This window comes from Alosa pseudoharengus, unplaced genomic scaffold (genome assembly GCF_046254945.1).
Source record: "Alosa pseudoharengus isolate Yale_2024_CS ecotype anadromous, Long Island Sound unplaced genomic scaffold, YU_APseudo_1.1 YU_APseudo_1.1_scf_18, whole genome shotgun sequence".
Lineage (NCBI taxonomy): Eukaryota > Metazoa > Chordata > Actinopteri > Clupeiformes > Clupeidae > Alosa > Alosa pseudoharengus.
In genome coordinates, this window is record NW_027468650.1 from 7,650,224 (window position 1) to 7,671,910 (window position 21,687).

The following is a 21,687-nucleotide window of genomic DNA, read 5'->3' on the forward strand; positions in this document are numbered from 1 at the left end:
AACATGACCCCTGGAGGCAAACATACAGAAAAAAATGGTCATCCTAGGCCCTACAGTTCTCAAGATATTCACAGAGAACTGTGTCTGCCCTACCCTCCTTTCGGGGGGTCCAGTCCAGCGGGGGGGCTACAGATCAAAACGAAAAACGACGGTTCCATGCTATCCATGTGGGGTTACATGCCCACCAAGTTTTGTGTACCCCGGTCTTTCAGTGTCCCGGGAATCCTGTCATGCGGAAAAAAAAAAAAAATCTGACTAAACCTATATGACCGCCGCTTCGCTGCGCAGCGGTCATAATAAATATATCTGTAAATTCCAAATGTTTTTACCATTACCACAATTAGCCATATCATAACATTGTATGACCCCCCGCCCCAAATGTTTTTAATGAAAATGTAGAAACTGTAATAATGTAGAGTTATTTATAATTTGATCGGGATTATTTCACTTCCCTATACCAGAGCCCTATAAGCTTGATACAAAATCTGCATAATTTGAAGGGTCCTTCATCCAGTTATTGCACAAATCATAAACAATAAACCACAATTCTCATAATTGTATTTATTTTTGGTCTTTCTTGAAAATACAAAACAAAACAACAAAAACATTACAAAACATTCTTTAACTGAGGTGACATAGGCAACCTATACGGATAAGTAAAAAGACAATGAAAATCAGTCAGTTATGGTGCAACCTTGAGGTAAAAAAGCAATGTAACATTTGGGCCCTTTCCACTCAACAACTCCAATCTGAGATATCTGTCTTTCAGTAGTGTCAAGTTATCGACCAAATAAAATTGAGATAAAATAAATTTTGACTTGGAAAAAAGTTTCAGCTTCGCAATGATTGCTTGGGACGTGACAACAAAAACCAAAGCAAAGGTACAGGGAGTAAGGCATAAATCACACACACACGCACACACACACACCCAACCAACCACACAACTCCACAAGGCCTATTCCACTGTTTTGTTTGTTTTTTGACACACAACAAAAATAACTCACACAGGCAAACTGGCACGGAGACATGCGCACATACAAACATATATTTTGTTCCAAATACTCTGAGGGTAAAAAATAAAACATAAAGGTATGGTGCCTTGGAATGGGAGTGTTTGCGTTTTATCGAATGCAGAGGCACAAGCTCAAAAGGCCTTACCATCTACCCTTGAGATAGGCAGAGAAAGCCACATGAAGGCAACGCTACCCAAAGAAATTAAACCATGCTAGCAACATTTGTGCCCCCCCAAAAGAAAAAAAAGAAAAACATAGCCACTTACCCACAGCCCTCTCCCAAAACGTAAAGAATTGAACGATACTTCACTGCATTTTGCATGGTATATTTCTCCAGACGCTACGCATGTGTGATACAAAGTTATTTTCTTCTCCCTATTAACAATTTTTTTTCTTACTTAACTGTACTTTGGATTTTTGTTTCAACAATGTTGCATCTGTCATGGCAGGTAGATTGAGCTAGCATTATTATTATTACTATCATTATTATTATTATTAATAATATTAATTTTCAATATATACATGCATTCAACTGGATATGGATTCCAAATAAAAACAATTTTCAAACTCCCTTTGCACCACTTCGAGGTGTTTAGAAATATAAAAAATTGCAAGACAAGTCCACAAAACACAAGTTTCCATGGAGACCTAGTCATCTGACGTAAGATATGCAGTGGGCCGGGAGAGAGCAATGCTTGGAGATGTAGTGTTGAAGGAGAAGACTCCATCCCTTTCCTTATGGTCTTTTTGAATACTTTTTTTTTTAGTTTCTGCTGATCGTCGGATTAAGATTCACATTTTATATTCGAGTAAAAACAACTGGTCAAATAACACTGTGCAGTGTCAGCACCTATTGTCAAATACTGGACTTTTTGAATGCATATCTACCATCTTCTGACCTAAGGGGGGAAAAAGAGAAAATATGATTAGCAAACTAAAACTTCTTAACTTTTATAGAGTTCAAACTTCCATTATAATTTTACAAATCTGGCACTATTATGCTTCAAACAGGCCAAGCTAAATGGCTAAACTTGCTTCCAAGATTCATATAATGACATACAATTTTAATCATCTAGTGTAAACAGTAATAGCCAAGTTCATAGGCATACTTGCCACCAGTCATCATCAGCAGACACAGTCACTCATTATAGTGAGCTGACTTTGTTTCCATGCCAGTGAGAACCACTCACTGCTTACCATCTTAGCTTTACCCACAGCCCAAAGTCTGGGCACAAGTACTTGAGACTGGTCCATATTGTCATATGTAAGCCATTTCTAGACATCTTTGAAAAATCCTCTATAAGCTTGGCATAAAGAAGAAGCATAAAGCAAAGAGAAGAGGACCAGCACTGCTTACCGTGCCATATGCTCACCACTGTGGGGGCACGTAGCTGTAGGTGGGTGTGCCAGGGGGTCGGTATGTGGGCACCGTGACTGAGTGAGGGGGCACTGGAGAGGGGGAGTGGGTCGTTAACAAGGTCCCTGAGGAGAGGATGGAAGTAACTTTTAAGATAACTAACGTGTTGGGCTCATCAAAATGGCAGGCTCTATAGGTGATAGACTCCAAGAGTGTAAACATTCTCAGTCAGACTACATTTGGGCTGTCTCCGCCAGTGAGTGCAGTTGGTGACTGCTTTCACACTGCTGTCTCAAAATTTTGAGTTTTACAAAAATATACACAAGACTGCTTTTTTGTCAATACAACACACACAAAAATTCTTCAGTGATTCCATGCAGGTACATTAATATTCTTAATGGTCTACTTTTGTTCAGAATACTATTAGATAGATAGATAGATACTTTATTGATCCCTAAGGGGAAATTCAGGGGGTCTCAGTAGCATACAGACACAACATGCACTTACAGCAGAAATGGTAAATATAAGTATAAGTATAAACATATAGCCAAACTCCACTGTACAATAGAGACAGTAGGAGATAAGAAAAACTAACAAAACGAAATACTAAATATACTATATAAATTAAATGTAAAAAATCCAGTGTGCTTGAGGGTGATCAAGCATGAGACGCTTGTAGTGACAGGGCCTGTAGTTCTGTGTGCATGAACAGAAAGACTGTATGCTGCCATATAAACCGTATGTGTTGGTGTAATATTACAGAGTTGTAACTATGATATCGCCCATCTTCCATTTTTCAATTGAAACACATACGTAAATTATCAGATGCTACAAAGTGTATAGACTACAAGGGATAAACATGTATAGGTGTTGAACTCACCAGCTGACATAGCCATAGTGGTCCCTGCTACCATTCCCATGGCAACACCATTATGGCGGGGAGGAGCGATGGGTGGGGCATACATGGTAGCTGGCATCCCATTGGGCTGCACCACTGTAGTGTGATGAATGACATGGGGTGGGGCAGCGTACAGGGGTTGTGTGTAGTAAGTGCCTTGCTGCTGTAATAGAGAAATAAAGAGAGAGAAAGAGAGAGAGCAATACAGAGAACAGAGATTCCATTACTGTAGACTCGGCCACTGCTAGAGCTAAGCCCTGGCAATGTCAAGGTTGCGGGTTTGGAGTCCTGAGGAGAATGCATGCTGGGCAAATGTAAAAGTGCATTCCATTAGAGCAACCGACACATCTGGCTGATTACGGAACCCTAGCAACACTTGAGACAAACGCATGTTAAACCTGCTGGCAGCTCTGATGGACTATGGCTGTAACACAAACAAAACTCGCCACAGGATTGACAAGAGGAATAAGATGGTGTTTGCTTTTACGATGACAGGCGGCGATGGTTTAAAGGCTGAGCATCGCAGTGACTGAATCCCTAGTGGAGACGTGTAATTGGAAAATATCCAGCTGTGAAAATGATGAGAATTATCAGTATGACTGGAGCTTGAAGACGGAAGAGCAGTGGAGCATGCAGTGCTAGCCCAAGACACGCGAGTCAACCGCAGTGCCAACTTTGCTCTCACTTCAAATAGGAAGATATCTAATTCAGCCAAAGCCCTGAGGAGCGTCCTCTCTCAACACCCAAAAAGGAAAAGGAAAAAAATGAAGAAAAAAAGGTGACGGGCTTATCTTAATCTTAATCTTAATCTTAATTGCTTAATCCTCATCTTTTTGTAATACCTTTCCATTTACAACCCTGGCTGCCACTTGTAACATGACTGCTTAAAACCACATTGATCTCAGTAAAAAAAGTTTTTGCCTGAAATTGCACTGTGCCTATTTACAAGGGCATTGTTCCCACCTCTTTTGGAGTCAACCATCAAATGCTGGACCTCTATAGAAAGCTGAGAACCTGTAGTTTTCGTAGAAAACAGTCAAAATAACTGTGATGTACTGACAAAGAGTTACAGAGGCTAGAATATAGTTTTTTCTTTCTGCCGGATTACAAGAATCTCTAAACTGACCACATTTCAGCCCTCTAGGTCACTTGATATCCCTTAGAAACACAACTGAGCCCTAGCACCATGTCTTGTGAAGCTGTGTGCAAAAGTAGATCAATATAGAATGAAAATATAGCTTTAGACTATTATTTGCCAAGGTATGCCCATGTGTTTTGTAAAATGCCTATGGATACTGCCCATAGGACATTTTGTTATCCAAAATACATACTGACAATCAAATGCTTACTGCACATGAACCCCTTTGTGTAGAAGCATAATCCTGGTCTCAAATGAAAGGTGACACTTTGAGGTTTAGATTGTATGTCAGGTGTTCTGATATAGACTGACTACACAAAATATGGAATAATTACAAAAAAGTCTCTATTTTTGCATTTACTTTGTTGGTTCAATGAGTGTGTATAAGATAGACTATACTATATATCTGTACAACTAATATTGGATAATACAACATGAAGATTCAATTTCTATGGATTCTTGTGAATATTTCAGTACCCAATATGTTGCATCTACTTATTGTGCTGCAGCTACACTGCAGCCAGAAGTCAGGGTAGCACCAAAAGCGGAGGAGTGGGAGGGGGGCATTTTGGATCAAATTTAATTTAGACATAATAAAATTAATCTGAGAATATAAAGCACTATACAGATTGTACATGAAAAAAGTTGTAATTTTTGGATTACCAAGAGTCAAAGCTTTGAAATGGTGTATAACATTACTATGCTACATAGCAATATGGTGCATACAATTGATTTAGAATGTTGGGGGGAGGTGGGGGAGGGGGGTAACCGTCCCACCGGCGGGACACTATAGTTAGATTGAGATAAAGCATCTTGCATCCTGACACAAAGATTGAACCTAATACATTCATTAATTTTACATCCAGAATAGTAGCCTGGAAAAATCCAAACTCATTCACAAAGTGAATAGTCTAGTGACTCTCGATTGGGAAACGTTTGCAGCACTTGCATCACAACGGGCAAACTGACAAAACTGCATCAACAGTCAGGAAACAATGTATGTGGGTCTACCTTTGCTGTAAATACATTTCTGCATTTTTCCAAATGCATTTTTAAACGTTTGCAGGTGTTGCTGCTTCTGTTTATCACAATAAGTTTTGATTTCATCTTCCCCTCTCGTCACTGATTGGCCTTACATTTTTCTTGTCTGAGGGAAACGGTTATGAACTATGGTGTTTCAGACTAGATCTCCCTGAAAGAAGATCTAGGTGGATGGGGTCAGGATATGAATAGTGCAGGATATATGTATAGAAAAAAGATTGTGTGTGGGGGGGGGGTCACCAAACACTATTAGCATCTGAACAGGTACAAAACTTTAGCAGAAATGTGAAAGCACATCCTGCTCTCCCACTGATGGCACATATTCTGCTGGCCTTAACAATGGTACACGATTAAGACATTCACAAAGAAAAAGAAGGGAAAAAAAACAAAAAAAAGGAATGTGGGTGACGTCCATCAACCCTACTGTGTGTGAAACATATGGGCTGACCCTTACCTGTGCATAGGGGTTCTGTTGTGGGTAGGTGCTCCTCACTGGGTACACGGCTGCAGGGTAAGGGTTGGGTGACGAAGAGTAAGGCGGGACAGCACCAGTGGTGGGAGAACAGGACATCTTGAAAGGTGTCCCTGGAGCATAACCTTCAAGACCAAGAACAAAAACTAAGCACAACAATGGACCGCATGTTATAAGAGGAAGGAGAGCACGTTATAAGAGGAAGGAGAACATGTGTTATAAGGCATGTGGTTTGGGTCGGCATGCACATGCTTAAGATCATGGACATTTCCTTGGGTATCTTATTTGCACAGTTGTCTCTTGCTATTGTGCACAGAAACGCATAGCGGAATGGTCCAATACTTGTGGCAGCAAAGTAAAAAGCAGCCAATAGACACTTTTCAACCTCATGAACAAACATGTAAAGGCATTTCTGGTGGCACAGAAAACAACATTGAGTTAATAGTAACTTAGAGACAAACAAAAAAATTATAAATTAAAAAAAGAAGTTTTAAAGTTGACATTGTGTAGAACATTACACTTAATTCCGATTTATTATCATTTCAAAGTATCTACATTAGTTTTGAATGGTTCAACAAGAATCCCTCAAGGAACAGATTGAAAGGGTTTATAGAAGACAGCTGCAAGCTCATTTTGACTTACTCATCCCAAAATCTTGAGCATGCCTCTAAATACTCTAGCACTTTCTCGCCTTTCATTCTGCAGTTCTGCAACATCCAGAGTGATGAAACTCTGGTGCAAGGGCAACTGAGCCAGAAGGCACGTCCTCATCTACAACTCTCTCATGCAGTACCTATGGCCCTTTGGGCTAAGTCTGTTACCTGTTGGGAAAGCAGGATTTGCTCCAGGGTACATATTGGGAGAAAAGGGTGGAGCAGCAGCATAACCCACGGGAAAGCTTGCTGTAGAGAGACAAAGATGAATATCAAAGCTAGATCTGACAGTGGCAATATAGACATACCTTCAAGGTCAAAGACATACAAATGCACTAACACTTCAGGGCAACCTCAAATGGTTGTAGAATACAGGATCAAAACAACAAAAACGTTAGAAATCCGTTTTTACCTGGGTATCCCATTCCTTTTGCGTTAGCATATGGGACCCCTGTTGGTGCAGGGCTGTAGACTGGATTCATGGTTCAATCCTTGGAGAGAAAGTGAAACAGAAAGTGAGAGAAAATACCATAGTAACTTACTATTTTCTGCATTACACACAGGCCAAATTGGGGTATTTAAAATACGTGACGACCTCACCATTTTTTGCCAGTTTTAACATGAGCCAAAACATATCCCTGCTATGTGACTGTGACCTTAGCAAATCCCAATGTTTGAACGACTGATAATCGATTTATTGGTGTGTCGCCTACCGTCGGAAACGTAAACAAACAGATCAAAAAGCAGTTGGTAGCACGTTCGGTATTGGACAATCCTCTGGACAAACAATGAAAAGACTGCACATCCGAAACGTATATAAAAACAAGCTAGCAAATGAGCATATTTTGTTCGTTATAAAAAACTTAACGTTAGCTAGTAAACACGTAACGTTACTGGCGCCATTTTAAAAGGTTAATTGAGCACAGTGTTCAGTTTAATAGTGACCAGCAGAAGAACAAGGTGACGAGGTCAAGCGGAAAAAAACATCGCTGTATTTTATCATTGCAGCACTAGAGTCGACCAGAAATACATGACGATACCATGCGTGGAGTCGAAGGAAGCATGGCTTTCAATTAACTAGCTGAATTGCTAACGTTGCTCGCTCGTCTAACGTTAGTCAGTGTACACTGACGCTATACTACGTGCGATATGATTTGCTTAACGTATTGCACACCGTCACTAAAAGTAAGATAACTGATTCAACATCAGAGGTAATAAAACAAGGTGTTCTGGCATCCATGAATAGCAACGAAGATCCATCGCCTGACATAGGCCGCGCAAAGACGTTGAATTGAAATGCAGAGCTGCTTCAGCATCTCGCCGTCCCCGGTTATCTCATTCACCCTTCATCCATCTCGATATCATAGATCTTGGCAACAGGTAAAGGCTAAGTAAGCTGTGTTATAAATATGATCATATTGAATGTGTTACTTACGGCCGTAAAAGTGTTATTAATGACAGCGACTATGTCCTGAAATACAACTGTCCGATATCAATTTGATGTTTTCGTTCCACTGCCTTTCTCTGTCCTCCTCTTTGGGAATGCTGCGCAACAAACCTCTAGCAACGGGCGTCACTTCCGAGTACGTTCATTGAGGCTCCACCGCGATTACACCCATATCACATGATGTGGGCACGAAAAGGTAATTTTGGTGCATTTCGCTTTACACTCTCAATGTTTTACATTATGTTTGCTTTGAGCATTTTTTTCCAGTTATGCTACGATTAGACATCATTATCCGACCTTTCACACCAATTCATCTATCCCAGTATTAAATGGAACATTGTCATTCTGACCATGGAATCTCCTTTTCTAATACATTTTCCTTCAAATTAACGCAAATTATATTTAATGCATGTTGGCAGTGCTGGGGGGACGGCTTCATTTAGTTGGGCAATGCGTTCTCTGGTACAAGGCAAGAGCCAGAAAGAGCCCTTCTCTGGTACAAGGGTTGTCCTTCTTAAGGCCCTTGCAGATGTATAAAAGTTTGGAAAGTCATAGGAAATAACCACTAGTGAAATAGCTTCTTTTTGAATCACAATAAGTTTAAAAAAACATTTAAACCCGTTTTAGATGACACTGTCACATGACAAACATGATAAGGTTCTCTGGCTCTTTATTTCCGTATATACACTCCCAGGACCTGTCTTGTATTCCCATACATTTGTATTGGTCCCTTTTCCTGTCCGTAGCCCTCACGCTGTTGTCAGCGGGCTAGGTCCATTGAATTATGAAGATAGCCGACATAATTTAGTCTGGATCAGAACAATCCTCCTCTGATTAATCCATGATTTCCCGATTTAGATTTTGGTGTGATCCGCCAAATATTATCGGTTAGTTACATTGATCAATCAGAGAATGTCTGGAGCGGTTGGCGGAGGGGCGTCATCTTGCATCGGTGCTGCAGCAGCTGCAAGTTGTAGCTCGACTGGGTTTGTCTCTGGCGCAGTCGGCGGGTGCGTGGGCATAGCAGGAAGGTTACCATCTCGGGTGTTGGAGCATTTGTTTTCTTATCTGGATTTACCGGACTTGATGCGCTGTACTTTAGTTTGCTGGCATTGGAACAGCGTCCTAGCAGATGAAAACAGTGAGGTGTGGCGGAGCCTCTGCGCCCGCTCCCTCACTGAAGAGGCTCTTCGCTCTGACATTCTCTGCAACATACCGACTTATAAGGGCAAGGTAACGTCAACAAGGCAAATAGTTAAATTGCTGTTTTGATTTACACAAGTCATGAGTGCCATTATGTAAAGAATGCAGATGCCTCTGGGTTACATTTTGAACGGTGGTTGTAATTGAGAAAGAGCTTAGATTTGTTGCTAGTTTAGCTGGGCCACAATGACATCAGTTAGCTAACTGACTGTCTCAGCTAAGCTAACCATCTACATTAGCTTACAATTGGATATAACCATAGCCTGACGCTCGATATCTAGTATTTTGGTAATTAGCATACATTGCATGCTTATTTACGCGGAATCTACGGGAAAGGTTTTAAAAAAATATTTAAACTCTGTTTAATCGGCTGGAAGTGATTCTGTAAACACTGATCTCTCAAAATAAATAGTAGCTATTCTTTTGAGATCAGTGGTTAATTTAGGCTATAACTATTTCTTAAGCAGTAAGTGCTCTGCAACTTTAGCCTCCAAATTATTAAAAAGAAACCGGTGGAGCTTGAGCATCATGTTTGGCAACCCTTTTGTTTATCCTGTCTCTGAAGTTTGAGCTGTAGTCATTATTCCATCATGTCTGTCCCACCGACGGGCAGTTTGTGAACAGCCATTATATTTCTTAATGGTAAATATTACTTTGTGTAGTAGTCTATGTTTTGTAAATCCACTTTCATTTCCTTCCAGTTGAAATCTCTGCAACACGCTCTCAGCTCCCATGACTGCTCGCGGAACGTCTACGTGAAGAAGAATGGATTTACTCTTCATCGGAATCCCATCGCCCAGAGCACTGACGGCGCTCGTGGGAAGATTGGTTTCACCGAGGGCCGACATGCCTGGGAGATTTGGTGGGAGGGACCCTTGGGCACCGTGGCTGTCATAGGCATCGCCACCAAACGGGCCCCCATGCAGTGCCAAGGTTATGTAGCTCTCCTTGGGAGTGACGATCAGAGTTGGGGATGGAACTTGGTGGACAACAACCTCCTTCATAACGGAGAAGTTAATGGCAACTTCCCACAATGCAACAACGCGCCTAAGTATCAGGTGGGATAGAGCGGAGATACGTGATCTTCTTACTGTTAAGCTACTAATACTGATAAGCTGATAATACAGACTGGTACTGTTATACTCAAAGCAGATTTTTTCATGCTGTAATTCATTATTATCAGATGTTCTACACCAGAGGCTTCTCAACCTTTATGGGGCTAAGGCACATCAACAGGCAAACCAAAATGCACTAAGGCACACTGACTTATGGTTACTGATTATGAAGCATGTCACACACATTGCTACAAGTTGTAACAGGGGTGTTGGCTCTTTTCTACACAGTATTCATGAGTTGAGACCACTGCCATAGGTATACTGTATGCCCACATGATGTTGACTGAGCTGCATAATGTATTTGTAGATTATATTAGGCTATAACACCCGCCTTATGATTACGAGCCTGCATAAAAACGCATTTTGGTTTATATACGAAAATTCCACGGCACACCCCCCTTTCCCTTTGCCTCGGCATACCGGTTCAGAACCACTGCTCTACACTCAGGCAGGTATTAGCTATGTAATATATTTCACTGTAGACAGATAGTTAGTAAAGTAAGTTCAAACACTTCAGAAAACATGTGTTCTATCACAGTGTCAACATTCTGTGTCTGTAATTTAATTTGTGATATTGTTTGCTTCTCTTCCAGATAGGAGAAAGGATACGCGTAATCCTGGACATGGACGACAAGACGCTGTCATTTGAAAGAGGCTTTGAGTTCTTGGGCGTGGCTTTCCGCGGGCTTCCCAAAGCGTGCCTCTTCCCAGCCGTCTCAGCCGTGTACGGCAACACTGAAGTGACAATGGTGTACCTGGGAAAGCCTCTCGATGGCTAGCGTGCCACGCAGTAGGAGGGTCCTGCACGGATGGTTGATGGGTTGTGTGCCATTGGAGGGGTGGTACTTTGTGGACTCTTGAAACATTCCACAACAGGAGTGAAATTGCGCCCCCCTGGACCTTTGGCTGGTGGAGTGGGGTGGTTGGATGCAGGCTTTTCTGATCAAACCACACAAGTTTATCAATCGACGTACCAAAATTGAGCTGCTGGGACTCTTTTATCTTGTTTGCCTGGGATGGTTTCTTGTATATATTTTTTTCTTGTAACTTATGAAAGGACACCGCTGATGGAAAATGGTTACGTGTCAGTTTTACATCTGTCAAAAACAAAAGCCAAATCAGACTGGATATGTGGCAAATGTTTTTATAATGCACTGCAATTCCGCTACACAGTTGTCATAGGTGGTGGTGTTGGCCTCAGTAAATGTTAAAACACAAGGTGTTTTGATTTCATAGCACAAACCGTTATTGCGCAAAACTAAACCTGGGATGACTTCATGCCAAAATAATGTTTTCAACATGTTCAGAAGACAAACATCGGTATCTGTGTCAAATATCGATGTCACCTTAATCTCCAAAAGTGCATCAGGGGTCAGCAGCTGCATGCAGTATAGCCTCTTGAACTGTTGTTGTTTGTGTAGAGGAAGCACAGGTGGGAGAGGTGGTGCCGTGTTGTATGTAGCTGTACATCTCCGCTGTGGTGTACGGGCATAAGTACCTAAATATATTTATTGATTAGATTTTATCCTTGATATCAACGAGGCCCTATTACCTCGGGAATAAAGTCTAATGGTGCCAGTCCTGATAAGTGATTTGGGCTCTACTGACTTGTCCTTTTTTAATACTTGGGTATGGACATCATGTATAATTACCCCCACCACCCCGGTAGGGGGGAAGAGGGTAAAGTAGTGTGTGTGTGTGTCCACTCACATAACTGGTCCGATGTATGTCAATTTTTTGTACAAGGCAGAGGGTCATCGTCTCTTGGTCTTCCTAATCATCATTCAGATCTGGCTCAGAATGCACATGCCTGGAATGTATGTGACCGCTGCACGTCGGGGTCTGGTTCGCCCTGTCAGGACTTATTATGACCGCCGCGCAGCGAAGCGGCGGTCATATAGGTTTAGTCAGATTCTTTTTTTTTTCTTTTTTCGCATGTCCAAATTTCCGTCAAGGATTCCCGGGACACTGCAAGACCGGGGTACACGAAACTTGGTGGGCATGTAACCCCACATGGATAGCATGAAACCTCCTGTTTTCGTTTTGATCTGTAGCCCCCCCGCTGGACTGGAGCCCCGAAAGGAGGGTAGGGCAGACAGTTTTCTGTGAATATCTCAAGAACCGTAGGGTTTAGGAAGACCATTTTTTTTGTATGTTGATCTCAAAGGGCCATGTCAACCCATTCCATAACCACTCATTTCATGTATAGCGCCACCTAGTTAAACACAAAAAAGTAAAAATGAGGTTTTGTAATCGCAGGTATCTGTGACCTAACATAGTCAAAACTGCACGAAATTGGAAGTGTAGGATCATTATGACACCCTCTGAATGCACGCCAAGTTTCGTGGAATTCCGTTCATGGGGGGCCACACAATAAATTAATTTATGTTACTATACACCAACTGGCCTGTAGGTGGCCGGAGACAGTTTTCTGTGAATATCTCGAGAACCGTAGGGCCTAGGAGGTCCACCTTTTTTTTGTATGTTGGTCTTAAGGGGGCATATCAACCTATCCCATTACCACTTATTTCATGTATAGCGCCACCTAGTTAAAAATTAAAAAGCAAAACATTAGGTGTTTTCATCACAATATCTCTGGCTGACATGGTCAAAACTGCACAAAATTGTAGGATCATTATGACACCCTCCGAATGCATGCCAAGTTTCGTGGACTTTCGTTCATGGGGGGCCTTACAATAAAATAATTTATGTGTACATTTAGTGACCGTACACCAACAAGGATTCCCGGGACACTGAAAGACCGGGGTACACGAAACTTGGTGGGCAACTGGGCATGTAACCCCACATGGATAGCATGGAACCATCGCTTTTCGTTTTGATCTGTAGCCCCCCCGCTGGACTGGACCCCCCGAAAGGAGGGTAGGGCAGACACAGTTTTCTGTGAATATCTTGAGAACCGTAGGGCCTAGGATGACCAATTTTTTGCGTATGTTTGCCTCCAAGGGTCATGTAAACCCATTCCATATGCACACATGTGCATAAACAGATACACACGCACACACAAACATTCACAGTAATCCTACGTATGACACATACTCACACAGTAGACATATATACGCATGCATGCACATGCACACACACAGGCACATAAACAGGCAAACACACAAGCACATGCACACACACCCACACACACATAAACATAAACATGTACATGCACACAATTCAAGAATTTCTCAGAATTATGAACAGGCAAGATGGGGGTGGGGTTGTATAAAATGTATGGTGTGTTTTCATGTTTTGGTACTTGTTGTCTAGCAGATACCAGTGAGAATTGAGTGTGCATAATGCAATTCAGTGAGACAGTTAGAATCATATATGCCTTTCAGCGTGACTTATTTTTGTGGAAAACATGTGCTGGACTGGGCGGCGGTCATATTTTGTACCGCTCTGCGGTACATCTAGTTTTCCCAATAATGATCGGCGTTCTATACATTATCCCTTACTTAACCATCCTTTGAACAGGGGCAAGTTCAACCTGGACACTCTGTTGTTCATGGAAGCACAGCTGAAAAGGCCATTGTTTGTTTTCTTGACATTTTTTCTGACCCTAATTAAATTGATGTATGCATTTATTACATATATTTTATTTTTCATTTTCTTTTTAACTTTTCATTCTTATCTTTCATCTGTAAATGCCTTTTAGTGGATACACTGGAGGGCAATTCCACGCAAAACTGTCACATCCATAACGCCAACTAAATACCATGGCATTGTGTAGGTGTTATGGACGTGACAGTTTTGCGTTGATTGCCCTGTATGCACTGCCTTTTTTAATACAGTGGGTTTTGTATACATATTGTTCCTGATAGGATAACTCTTCTGACATACCCTCTACCTCAAAGCCTGTTGCATACTGACTACCACTGATGCTGTTTACATATTTGCTTGCTTTGTTTTCAGTAACATCATGTAAAATGTAAAAACCTGCACATTTGACAGTTTTGTTTATGTGACCAGCCCCTTGGGAAAATTTAGTTTTTAATGCTCCAGTCCTCTGCAATTATGACAACATCCACAAGGTAGAGCCCTTGTATTCTTCAATAGTCACAAAGTTGCTCAGTTATCTGAAGGCTACTTTCAGTATACTGCCCTGGCAAACACATACACAACCATGTTGATGGTGTTGAACCAAACCAAGCCACTGCTTTTCAAATCACTTTTGAGAGAAAAAATGCCAGATGTTGAAAAGCATATATTCAGTTAATATTTATTCATTATAATGATTAATAGATATGTTGTCACATGTAGTGATACAGTAGTTGACCTTTGCTGACCTATGTTTGACACTGGATTCATTCCAGCGAAAAACTCCATGGAAAAAACTCATAATTTTCTCTGTGTGGGTGGTTTTCACACTACTTCCATTTTAGGAGGAAAGTCAGTTATATACTTCAAAGAACTATTTCTGTCTCAGGGTTGATAAGAGACTGGTCTGTGATGGCAGTCTTGGGCTGACAGCTACTGCTGCAGGCAGGTTAGTGATCTTTTCTCAACCACATTCTCACCCACACTAACACAGGTTTCCAGACTGATCTGACTACTAAGGGTCAACTGACCAGGTGTGAGCTGAATACTATGACCTGTGTCACGCTGCCTGCATTGATTAGTACTGTATGTGAGTGGCGTCTGTTACGTATTGATTTTCATTTCACATTAACAGGTTAGCAGGCAATACTGTCTGCATGACCAGCACATATCAGACACGGCTCATGCTTTCAATGAAGATCAAGATATTCAAGATATATGGTTATGGTATTTAGCAGACACTTTTGTCCAAAGCGAATACAAATAACAATGCGAAGTTAAATTTAACAGTAAACGATTTAAAAAGTTGGTAAGACTGCATTAAGGAAAATAGCAATAATAATCAACAATGAAAATAAATAAATACTATACTATACAAACCATAACACATAAGAAACGCTTAATAAACTAAGTGCATGTTGAACAGGTATGCCTTTAGACCCCTCTTGAAAGTCCCAAAACTATCACAGGAATGGAGAGCACTGGGCAAGGAACCACTGAGGAGAAGAGTCTTGAATTTGACCTAGCGTGGCTGGTAGACACAACAACCGCAGTGGGCAGTTGGGGTTATATATTGATCATTGAATTAAGATAGCAGAGAGCAGATCCAGTCAGTGTTCTATAGGCCAAAGTGAGAGATTTAATTCTGGCCACTATAGGGAGCCTGTGGAGAGTAACTCGGAAAGGAGTTGCATGTGTCCTCTTTGGCTGATTGAAGACCAGGCGTGCTGCAGCATTCTGAATCAGTTGTAACAATCTTACACAAGCAGGTAGGCCAGCTAACAGTAAATTACAATAGTCTATCTTGGAGATAACCATGGCCTGTACAAGAAGTTGTGTGGAATCTTGTGTCAGATAAGGTCTGATCTTCCTAATGTTGTAAAAGATAAACCGACATGATTTTGCAATGGAGGCTACATGTTCAGAGAAGTGGAGATATATGTGAGTAATGCATGCAGTGAAATGGTTTTGGGGTGCAACACAGGACATGATGTTGTCACACGATGATGTGCACTGAGTTTCTTTGCCATCTGAACCCCCCCCCAAATAAATAAATTTTTACAATGACCATTCAGTAGCACTGACCTCACACTTTAGTTTAGCAGCTTTTATTTAGGGGTTTAAGTGTTATGTGGCTACTGAACTGAAGCTGGAAACTAAAGTGCAACTTTGACAGTTGCTGAGGGCAGAAGTGATAGCATTGCAACTTCAGTTCAGGCAGGAAGGGTGTGTGAGCCTTCAGTGGTTTCCTCTCTGCTTGTATCAGATGTGCAGAACCAGTAGTGGGTGACATGGGGCACACCCTTGTTGGTTTTAGTGGTAATTTGATGCCTCAAGTTGTGTTATGAACATGACGGTTTAAGGCACCATAAGTTATTCTTAAAGTGCCTTAGATATATTCTCATGCAGATAGTGAAAGGCAATCTTAAATGAGCTACAGGTTCTAAAAATACCTTCAGTGGTTATCTTTAATCATGCCCATGGCATGTGTTCGAACCTCAACTGGTGCACGTTAAGCCCATACTGAAATGGCTCGTGACCAAATTGCAATGTGGTTGCCTTAAAAAAAACTACGTGTTTTTTAAGCAATCGCTCTGCAGAAGTTTAATGATCTTGGCAGCGGGCTGCATGTGACATGGTTTCCGTTGCCTGCTTCCGCAAATATTCAGTGCTCATAACGGTACATGAAAAACAGTTGCATCTCAGATGCAAGTGGCCATCGGTGTGGACGTGTTGCCTGTGGCTATGACGCGGAGTCGACCTGCCCGTGCCGCTGCGGAGGAGGACGCAAGCCCGTTAGCGTAAGTGGACGCTTCACCGAACACCATCTACCGCCCACATGAAACTTCAGCTCGAGTGCTGCTGCTGACTGTAGGTTACGGCTCAGAGGTAAACCGCTAGATGCGTTTAGGACTGCATTGAAGATTACGCTGAGTTACAGCGCGCCAGATAGCCTATAGCCTACTTTGTTTATCAATAGATTTACTATAGAAGGCCCATGCAAGAAAAACGACTAAGGTTTTCTTTTTCTTTTAGTAGGCCTATGTCCAATGAGTTTATTATTTTTTATTTTAGCGTGCATATAGACATGGCTATACAGTCTATCTTGAAGTAATGAGATTAACAAATGTAGAATGCGGGGTCCAATGCACCTCCTATGGATGGATTCAGATTCCTTGATAGCCCTATGTGTTATGCTTGGGGGATAGCCTTCTCAGCAGGGGGCTACTGCGACGCTGCTGGCTTTAGATGATATGGTCCACTCTTCTGATTTGTAACATCGTTCAGTTTGGGGCTGCAGGTCATCACACAGGAGAGATAAAACGGAAAATGTTTTTAAAACCCTCCAGGCCTACAGTATATGTTTCCGTGAAAAGATGGAATAGTACAGTACAACTATACTTACAGCATATTCACTTTTTATGCTATGCATTTATTTGTTTATTAATTTATTTATTAAGGCCTGTTTATACTATCTCCAATCTATTAAGAAGTAGGCCTAGGTTAAGTTATGAAATACACAGGCTGACTCCATCACTGATGATTCCGTAGTTTGTTGTTGTGGAGGAGATGAAAGAGGAGGTGGAACAGATCTCTTACTAGTGTATGTGTAATATGTGTTGCAGACTGAGATGTAGGCGACTGATTTCAATTCAGTGAATATGACAAGATGCCTGTCCTCAGTCTGTTTCCCACACTGGGCCTTACTTTGGGTTACCTGATGATGACCGCATTCTGCCATCCACCTGTATCAGCTTGCAAATTGGTAAGTGATGGATCAATGCAATTGTCATGGTCACATACAATAGGCCATAGGCATACAATAGGCCTATATGTGCTCATGAAGCACTGAAATTTCAGTTGAGTAATTCCATTACTACTGAATTTTACAGCACAGTGATCTTGTTATATCACTAATGTAATATTGCCTATATATAATAAATGTTATCTTAAACTCTTATTCTCTTTTATTCTATAAAAAATACATTATAGACTATTATTATTATTAGCAGTAGTAGTAGTATTAGTAGTAGTTGTAGCGTAGTAGTCGTAGTAGTAGTAGTCGTAGTAGTAGTAGTAATCATGCTTAGATTTGTGGGAATTTGGATGACTTTTGGGGGGCAATGTAAGAGAACCCGTTGTAGTAGGTGAGTGAGGTCTGTCGAGGTGCACGTTACCGTAGCAAAAAAAAAAAGTTTTTATTCCATGTATAGTAGTAGTTATGAATCACATTTATTCACAAACATGAGTGAAAGTTGAATTCATTTAAAACTGACAAAAAAACAAACAAACAACAACAAAAAAACGAACATTGCTTGCCAGACTTTACCACTCGCCTTGCAATTATAAAATCAGCTATTATATTCATGCAAACTGATTGCGTAGATATAACCTGTTTTAGGAAAATGCTGTTGTTTCTAAACTTCAGAAACATATCTGACTTCAGTGCTCAGAACGGAACAAACAGTGGGGCACATGGCAATTTCACAATATTGATTTCTAATCTAGATCTCTAATCTGAACTTCAGAGATGTGAAATGAATGGATATATAATTATGACTAATTTTCAGTTCTTTGATATTTCTTAGTGATTGAATTGATTGATTTAATTGATTAAGTCACTTCTCATTTTATGTAGGTTTTACTGTATGTGTCCAGTGTATTGTTAAAATTAAGACGTTTGTGCTGGTGTGATTTTGATACTAATGGGTTAGTCAAAGTCAAAGTCAAAGTCTGCTTTATTGTCAATTATATTTGACAATAAATTATTCATTATAATGTTAATAATGTTAATAATGGGTTATTATTCATTATAATGTATATCTATCATTATGATTAATTATACTGTGTATGGTTTTTGTAAAATATCCAAACGTAAATGGAAGTGAAAAATACATTTGCATTTACTGAGTGTTAGACACATAAAGTTACAAAGGTAATAGGGTTTTGTTTCTATGTCGTGTTGATGTACAATTTGAAAGTTGTCTTCTTTCTTCCAAGAATGAAAATAGAGTTATTGTTTGTTTATTAAATAAGATAAATCAATTTTAATTGTAATTTGTATTTACCACACTAAAATTGTGTTCACATTCAGTCACAATACCTCATGATGAGACCCCCATATGACTAAAGATATGCTCAAGACCTAGACTGGACCTACACTGTAGAGACCAGTAGAGATTTATAGAATTTTCCCCTTTCTCAGGTGATCATTGTCACCTTTGTTTCAAAATGTGTTGGGGCACAATTCATATTTGTCTCCTCCCATACCCTTTCTGTCTTTCAGACACAGAGGATGGCTCTATGTGATGCCCAACAGCTGGTTTCTGTGCCCAGAGATCTGCCAGAGAACATTGAAGACCTCTCCCTGAACAACAATCACATCAAGGCACTAGAAAATGGCTGCCTCTCAAGATACCGCCAACTACGATCCCTCAGCTGTGCAAACAATGACTTAGAAACAGTGGGGTCAAATGTATTCAGGGACTTACTCCATTTAGAGAGCCTTAATTTGGCAGAAAATTTGCTTCGTTATGGCGACGGCCAGACTGGGCAGTTCCTGCGCTTTTTATCCCGTCTGAAGGTTTTAGACCTGTCAAGTAATTCCATCACTGAGGATATGGCTTCTGAGCTGCTGCAGAATCTGACCTCTCTGGAACGCCTGTCTCTGTCCAGGAATCTTCTGTCCAGGCTGGATGATTCCATTTTCAGTGACCTTCACCAGCTTAAGGAGCTCAACCTTGAGAGAAACCAACTGTATGAGATTGATGGGGCTTTTGATAACCTAAACAATCTCCAAAGACTCAATCTAGCCTTCAACCTTCTCCCCTGCCTTGTTCAGTTTGAGATGACCCAGTTGCTTGTGTTGAATGCCAGCCACAATAACATAGAGTGGTTCATCACCAACCAGGACTTGAAAGAAACATTTCAGTTGGAGACTCTAGATCTATCTGACAACAAGCTCTTATTTTTCCCTTTTCTGCCAGCGAGCAGCCATCTCCGCAATCTTCTGCTTTCCCAAAACAAGATCAGCTTTTATCACCATCTGGCTAACATGAGCAGAACCAACTGGACCAACAGTGTTGTCTTTTACAACCTCCAGGGAAATGTAAGCAACGTCACGGCGGAGCTGTGGGACGAGACTCTGCATGGCGACATCTCCTCGCTGGAGCTGCTCGACCTGAGTGGAAACCTCATCGCCAACTTCCCTCGGGGCTTCCTTCTGCAAATGCCCCACCTGTATCAGCTCAAACTGAGGACCAACTGCATGGAGTCCCTCAACGTCTCCTCTGGGGAGCTGCCGGCCACCTTGCACGAGCTGGACGTCAGCAACAACCGGGTGACCACGCTTCACGCTGGACAGAGGGCCGTCAGTGACCTCAATAATCTCACCCATCTCAACCTGAGCCTAAATGACATCCAGAGACTCCCACCCAAGCTATTCTCTAGTCTGCCTCGGCTGAGCACAGCAGACCTCAGCTACAACACAATAGGGATATGTGACCAGAATGAGGATACAAATGCAAGCTATACAGACTGTCTTGTTTGGGGGAAAATTGGTTCGCTGAGACAGCTTCACCTGGCAGGGTGCAACATAGTGGACCTATCGCCCTCTGCTTTCAAGGGCTCTCCTCTGGTCCATCTGGAACTCTCAAACAATGTTGGCCTCCACTTGAAGCCAAATTCTTTAGCAGGGCTGGCTGGAACTCTCCAGCACTTAGGGCTGGGGAACACAGGCCTGTTGAACTTTGACTTTTCCCCATTCCACCACTTGAGATCTCTCAACATCTCAAAAAACTCAATTTCCCAGCTGCCTGAGTCTTTAATGGAGTTGGACCTAAAGCTCCTGGACCTGAGCGGCAACAACCTCACCACCATACCCTCTGAACAGGCCAGCAGGCTGGCCCAGACACTAGAATCTGTGTTTGTGAACGGAAACCGTTTTAACTGCTGTCACTTGAACTGGTACAGAACGTTTGAAAAACTTGTTAATATTGTGGACCTAGCAGAGGTCAGATGTTTTGACCAAACACACAAGACACAGAATGTAGTTCATTTTGACAGCCACAAATGTGGTGCCAACAATGAGGAGTCCATTTGGTGGTACATCCTGTTGTTGTCATCGATGATTGTAATTTTCTTAAGCATTACTGGTTTGATTTTCCTCACCCTCAAACCCAGAGTGTTACCCAACGCCATAAAGAAGAAATGCTGGAAAGCAACATCCTACTAATGTGCGCACACACACGCACTCACACACACACGCACACACACACCAAAGTCATGCGTATGTCATCAAACATTTTGATACATTTTTGCAACAAAATATGTCAAAGAGCTTCATGTTCTTTATCAATGTAAATGATTTTCTGCCAAAATGTCACTACGTATATTGGTACTCAATGCCTCTCATGAATCTGATATTAAAATCCATCTGTTAATGACTCGTTTTACCACTTGAAGTGAGTGAAGTGAAGTGACTTGAAGTTAGAAGTTAGTAAGTACAAAAGCAGTACGCTAATAACATGGTACTGTCTTGAATCAGAGTAGACCCAAATAGGAAAGAATCACAAATACCATGATCAATAGATTTAATCAATAATGAATATATGTTTGATTAATAGGTTGCTGTCATCTAATGTTCATTGTGAGTTATTGTAAAACTGAAAGAAAAGAAAAGAAAAGTAAAGAAGAGAAGAAATAACAAAAGGGTGTGATCAGATAATCATTCACCACATTTTCACCAGCTGTGAGGGTGTGCCCTCTGTTCGCATGGTCGAGAGCAGAGTGTGGTTCAGTTTTG

At 41.3% G+C, this 21,687-nt stretch overlaps 3 protein-coding genes across 5 annotated transcripts; 2 read left to right on the top strand and 1 right to left on the bottom strand.

The window, feature by feature from the left end:
• Nucleotides 1–546: 546 nt before the first annotated feature.
• fam168b (family with sequence similarity 168 member B) lies at nucleotides 547–8,143 on the bottom strand. Of its 2 annotated transcripts, none has more exons than XM_076290178.1 (7): nucleotides 8,008–8,143; nucleotides 6,985–7,063; nucleotides 6,741–6,821; nucleotides 5,902–6,044; nucleotides 3,251–3,431; nucleotides 2,371–2,462; nucleotides 547–1,912 (listed from the first exon to the last, which is right to left on the bottom strand). In XM_076290178.1, the coding sequence occupies exons 2-6, from the start codon at nucleotides 7,052–7,054 to the stop codon at nucleotides 2,383–2,385; spliced, it is 555 nt and encodes a 184-aa protein (XP_076146293.1). In that variant the 5' UTR covers nucleotides 7,055–7,063; nucleotides 8,008–8,143; the 3' UTR covers nucleotides 547–1,912; nucleotides 2,371–2,382. The 2 variants fall into 2 exon arrangements, with proteins under 2 accessions (XP_076146293.1, XP_076146292.1); XM_076290177.1 differs by having other exon boundaries at nucleotides 2,371–2,495; nucleotides 8,008–8,142.
• Nucleotides 8,144–8,730: 587 nt separating this feature from the next.
• fbxo45 (F-box protein 45) lies at nucleotides 8,731–11,929 on the top strand. Its single transcript, XM_076290179.1, has 3 exons — nucleotides 8,731–9,252; nucleotides 9,924–10,280; nucleotides 10,931–11,929. Exons 1-3 carry the CDS (start codon nucleotides 8,932–8,934, stop codon nucleotides 11,114–11,116), a joined length of 864 nt encoding a protein of 287 aa, XP_076146294.1. The 5' UTR covers nucleotides 8,731–8,931; the 3' UTR covers nucleotides 11,117–11,929.
• Nucleotides 11,930–16,310: 4,381 nt separating this feature from the next.
• Nucleotides 16,311–21,328, top strand: nrros (negative regulator of reactive oxygen species). Of its 2 annotated transcripts, none has more exons than XM_076290181.1 (3): nucleotides 16,311–16,772; nucleotides 17,510–17,649; nucleotides 19,171–21,328. In XM_076290181.1, the coding sequence occupies exons 2-3, from the start codon at nucleotides 17,554–17,556 to the stop codon at nucleotides 21,115–21,117; spliced, it is 2,043 nt and encodes a 680-aa protein (XP_076146296.1). In that variant the 5' UTR covers nucleotides 16,311–16,772; nucleotides 17,510–17,553; the 3' UTR covers nucleotides 21,118–21,328. The 2 variants fall into 2 exon arrangements, with proteins under 2 accessions (XP_076146296.1, XP_076146295.1); XM_076290180.1 differs by having other exon boundaries at nucleotides 16,312–16,684.
• The last annotated feature ends 359 nt before the right edge of the window (nucleotides 21,329–21,687 follow it).